This window comes from Triticum dicoccoides, chromosome 5A (genome assembly GCF_002162155.2).
Source record: "Triticum dicoccoides isolate Atlit2015 ecotype Zavitan chromosome 5A, WEW_v2.0, whole genome shotgun sequence".
Classification (NCBI taxonomy): Eukaryota; Viridiplantae; Streptophyta; class Magnoliopsida; order Poales; family Poaceae; genus Triticum; species Triticum dicoccoides.
In genome coordinates this window covers 518571938-518576917 of record NC_041388.1, presented here as the reverse complement: position 1 = coordinate 518576917, position 4980 = coordinate 518571938, and the positions used below count along the sequence as shown (strand labels likewise).

Here is a 4980-nt window from a genome sequence, read left to right as displayed (position 1 = left end):
TCACGTGCATGCGTACATCACATATATAATTGGCATGGGGTACGGCATGCTTGGCCTCATCGTTGAAACATCGACATGGGCGTTCCGACATGTCGACGTCGTTCATCTCATGCATAATGCATTCATGCATGCAGCGTGTGAATTAATTAGTGTCTATCTCCAAGTACCGTACGACATCACATGCACACCCTGGTGTGTCCTCGTGTTTCGTCGACTGGTCACGTCGCTGCTGGCACGTACGGGAGTGGCGGCCAAAGGCTCCATGGAGAGTTTTAATTTTCTCTGTCCCTCAGCTTGAAAAACGATCTTATTTGTGGGACGGAGAGTTTTAATTTCCAGAGTTAACTACATTTTACTTTTATGCTTCCCAGTGACCGAGTCATCCATCTATTCTCGTCAACAGTCAATGTCCTTCCGGCAGAGCAAAAAATAGTCAATGTAGTTGGTTCTCTGGCCATCTTGGATTCTTGGAGCATGATTCAACCATTGTCTAAAAAAGCTTGGTCAATGTAGTATCTCGGGATCAGCACGCATGCCGATCCACGTGAAAAACGTATTATCGTACAACATGCATGGGCCCTTAGAATTTTGATTATAAAAATGAACTGCCAAAAATACTACTCCCTCCGTCACAGTTTAGAAGACACAGTTAAATTTGCGTGCATTTCCACAATAGACAAGGTTTAGGACGCATTGCATTTATTTCTAGTAGCTAATTAGTACTTCGATATACTATTTCTATATGCATGCGTAGTGTGAATGCTATTTTTTAGCCCATCTCACAACCAATAGACAACCACATAGGTCCCAGAGAATTTCCAAGCGCGTCTTCTAAGACTAGCCGCAGTGGGAGTAACTTCAGCAGTAACATCGAGTCCAACTCAGCAAATTTGCTTATGTGGCAATGAGTTAATGAGGAGAGAGGTAGTTGTAGTAACTTAGCTAGTTACTGTACATCACATGTCCCAATGCAATATGAGTCTATAACCTAATAAATGAATCCTTGCATGTTACCACACTTTAAGTTACTACCCACTGTGAAGATAGTAACATAGTCTAGGAATACGTGTATATTACTAGTGTATGTTACTCTCCATTGTGGCTAGTCTAAACCGTGACGGAGGTAGTAGTATTACATGTGCTGTTTTTTTGCAAAAAGGATATCAGTGAAAAGTATGTCCCGCCATTTCAAGATACATTGCATCATTAGTAGTTCCTTCGTACTTTGTCAAACCTATGTGTTAGAAAAAAAACTTAGTTAAACTTCACAAAGTTTGACTTACGATAAAACTAAAATATGGTGTATTGTGAAATGGAGAGAGTACATAGGATTGCAGTAATAATTTGGCTACATGCATTACTCTAGTGTGGACAGTGATAAGCTATTTTACTTCGCAAAAAAGTGATAAACTATTTCAGCTTATTTGGAAAAAAACATGGTAGCTATGATTATGAAATGAACTGCAATTTCTATCAGAACAATCAATACATTTTCCAAGGGTACATTAATGCCATTTCATACTAATAACCAAAAGTCTACAATATCGATTAATTCTGGTATTTTTTCAAATAAGAAAGTCATTAGATGACCGTCTAGGAATAACTCGGAGTTCAAGTTCATCTCCCAAGCCCCGCCACCGAGTAGCCTATATACAATACAAGAATGTGCAAATAAGAAGGTCCTTAAACTTTTTTCGACTAAAAAGTAAAGGCCATTCAAGATATTTTGTGGATCTTGTGATCAAGATCACACAATCTGGCCATCTTCACCATCTTTTTAAATGTCGGCTATCCAAGTTTAACCCTAGCCCCGACTTACTTCTCTACGTCCTTAGGGTTTTATCGCCCCCAGAGCCCCCCACGATACCAACTTGTTGCTCAATGGCTTTCGATGTTCTCACAATCCCTATTTCGCGCCATCATCTCCTACCACTACCACATCTCTTTGCCCATCACAATGTTGTTGCCACCTCTTCTCGTAAAAAAAGGGAAAAAAGATGAAGATAAGCTAGCAATTTAGAGACGATAAGCAAGAGGCACTATTGTGAAGCAAGGATACAAGCCGATGGAGCCCAAGCATTTTGGAGCAATGGCAACGGGTATTGGAAGCTTGTGAGAAGCATTTCCCCCCACAAAATTGCGTTTGTCCGTTTTCTGGTTAGAGCCAGGGAAAAAGACGAAGGTGGAGTCTAAATCAGCAAAAGCTCCTTGTTTAGGAAAGTAAACAACCGTCTCTAAGAATGAAGAGACGTTGCAACTGCACCTACACTCTCGGCTAGTGTACAAGTTTTCTTTTGGAAACCCACCTGTGTAGGTTGATTGGCAAGGAAATACACCTCATCTCCCTTGGATCCATATTTTTTATTGCTCGGATGTATTTAGACATATTTCAATACTAGATACATCTATTGAACCATAAATAGTATGAATCGAAGGGTGTCAAAAACGCTCTTATATTATAAGACGGATTGAGTACTTTCTAATTTGGCGTACATTTTTTTAACACGGTACAAACGCACACCCTATCCTTATGAGCATCTTCGAAATACTGAGCCGGAAATCCGGAAATAAATACAGGAATAGATGCGAGCACCAGGATTTGAACTCTGATGGGTTGAGAATACCACAGTGGCTCTAACCATCCAACCACATATTGGTTCGCTAATTTGGCGTACTTGTGACCTGCAAGCTGTTGTAGGCTGCAGTTTGTGAGCCGTTCTACGGTTTTTCTTATAAGTAGAGTGGAGCTCTTGTCCATCCTCCATATATACCCAGCGTCCATCACGTCCTCCCACACAAACTCGCTCATAAGCCAAGAAACGTTCTCCCCAGAGCTCGCTGGTTAACAACACGTCCGTAGCCATGGTGCACGCCGACGAAACCACACACATCCTCCTCGTCCCGTACCCGGCCCAGGGCCACCTCAACCCGATCCTCCAGTTCGGCAAGCGGCTCGCCGGCCACGGCGGCGTCCGGTGCACCGTCGCGGCGACCAAGTTCGTCGTCGGCTCCACGAAGCCGTCCCCGGGCTCGGTGCACGTCGCCGTTTTCTCCGACGGCTGCGACGCCGGCGGGCCCGCTGAGCTGGGCGGGCACAAGGGCCCCTACTTCGAGCAGCTGGAGTCGGCCGGGTCCGAGGCGCTGGACGAGCTCCTCCGGACCGAGGCGGCGAGTGGCCGCCCAGTGCGCGTGGTGGTGTACGACACGTTCATGCCGTGGGTGGCGCCCCTGGCGCGGCGGTACGGGGCGGCGTGCGCGGCGGTGCTCACCCAGACGTGCGCCGTGGACGTCGTGTACACGCACGCACGGGCCGGGCGCGTGCCGGTGCCGGTGCGCAAGGGGGACTCCCCACTCGAGCTCCCTGGACTGTCGTGCCGGCTCGGCGCCGCCGACGTGCCGACGTTCCTGACCGACTCCGACGCGCACCACCCGTCCCTACGCGACATGCTGATGAACCAGTTCGCCGGGCTCGGCGCCGTGGATCACGTGTTCGTCAACTCCTTCTTCGACCTGGAGCCTCAGGTGAGCGCCACGCGAATCCGCCCTTGGCATCATATGCCGCGTGTGTCCCAAGCAGAGCGTACGTGCGTTCAATGCCAGGGCGCGCGTCGCATGCAGCAATGCAGCATACGTGCAAGCACGTCGCTCGCAACGTGCAACCAATTGACGTTTACTGCCATTAATGGATTCCGAGCATTTGCACTGACGACACCGGCTACGTCTGTGTGCTTACGTATGTGCAGGAAGCCGAGTACCTGGCGTCGACGCTGGGGGCCAGGACGATCGGGCCGACGGTGCCGTCGGCGTACCTGGACGACCGCCTGCCCGACGACGCGTCCTACGGCTTCCACCTGCACACCCCGATGACGGCCGTGACCAAGGCGTGGCTGGACGCGCGCCCGCCGCGCTCCGTCGTGTACGCCTCCTTCGGCAGCATCGTGGCGCCGGGGCCGGACCAGATGGCCGAGGTGGCCGAGGGCCTCCGCAACGCCGGCAGCCAATTCCTGTGGGTGGTGCGCGCCACGGAGACGGCCAAGCTGCCCGAGGGCTTCGCGGCGAGGGCGGCGGCGCGGGGGGACCTGATCGTGCCGTGGTGCCCGCAGCTGGAGGTGCTGGCGCACGGCGCCGTGGGGTGCTTCGTGACGCACTGCGGGTGGAACTCCACCGTGGAGGCGCTGAGCGCCGGCGTGCCGATGGTGGCGGTGCCGCAGTGGTCGGACCAGCCGACCAACGCCAAGTACATCGAGGACGTGTGGCGCGTTGGCGTGCGCGCGCGGCCGGACGCCGGCGGGCTGGTGAGGAAGGGGGAGGTGGAGAGATGCATCAAGGAGGTGATGGGCGGCAAGGAGTACAAGAGGAGGGCGTCGGAGTGGCGGGAGAAGGCCAAGGCCGCCGTGAGCGAGGGCGGCACCTCCGACCGCAACATCGCCGATTTCCTCTCGAAATATCGCGTGGCAAAATGATCTCGAACACTTTTCAGAAGAAGAAGAAAAGATCTCGAGAACTCGAGACTATTGGGATCTGTGGTCTGAGAGTATTTAACCAAAAACTACCACATTTGCCGGAAACGTGACGGAAAACTACCACTCTACTTTTTGTGCGAAAAACTATCAAATTTTTCCTAAACCGTGACAAAAAACTACCAACTCGCGAAAACGCTCGCTTCGCCCGCGCTAACCCCGTTTCTGACCTGTTGGGCCCGCGAACAGTTGCCACGCGGGCTAACGGGCGGCCGGCGCACGTTGACGGCTGTTAACGGCGTGTCCGCTGTCGGAACGGCGACTGTCGGTCGGCCAATGGGTCAAGATCTGATCCTCTCCCCTCTCGTTGTACTCTCTCCGTCCTCTCCCTCTCTCTGAACTAGGTGGCGGCGGCGACGACGATGATGGCGGCGGTGGTTCCGGAGGGGGGCGTCGGCGATATGGGTGGTGGCGGCGGCGGCGGCGACGCTGGCGGCGGTGGCACAAGTTTGGACGCTGC

At 51.8% G+C, this 4980-nt stretch overlaps 1 protein-coding gene across 1 annotated transcript; it reads left to right on the top strand.

Annotated features, from left to right (window-relative positions):
- Positions 1-2790: 2790 nt before the first annotated feature.
- Positions 2791-4592, top strand: LOC119297704 (UDP-glucosyltransferase UGT13248-like). Its single transcript, XM_037575383.1, has 2 exons — positions 2791-3522; positions 3744-4592. The coding sequence occupies exons 1-2, from the start codon at positions 2863-2865 to the stop codon at positions 4461-4463; spliced, it is 1380 nt and encodes a 459-aa protein (XP_037431280.1). The 5' UTR covers positions 2791-2862; the 3' UTR covers positions 4464-4592.
- The last annotated feature ends 388 nt before the right edge of the window (positions 4593-4980 follow it).

What these genes read in the sequence shown, in the direction of transcription:
- LOC119297704 (XM_037575383.1), top strand. Translation starts at nt 2,863, where the DNA reads ATGGTGCACGCCGACGAAACCACACACATCCTCCTCGTCCCGTACCCG. An exon ending in TCTTCGACCTGGAGCCTCAG is followed by an intron (nt 3,523 to 3,743) that starts GTGAGCGCCACG and finishes ACGTATGTGCAG; the next exon opens with GAAGCCGAGTACCTGGCGTC.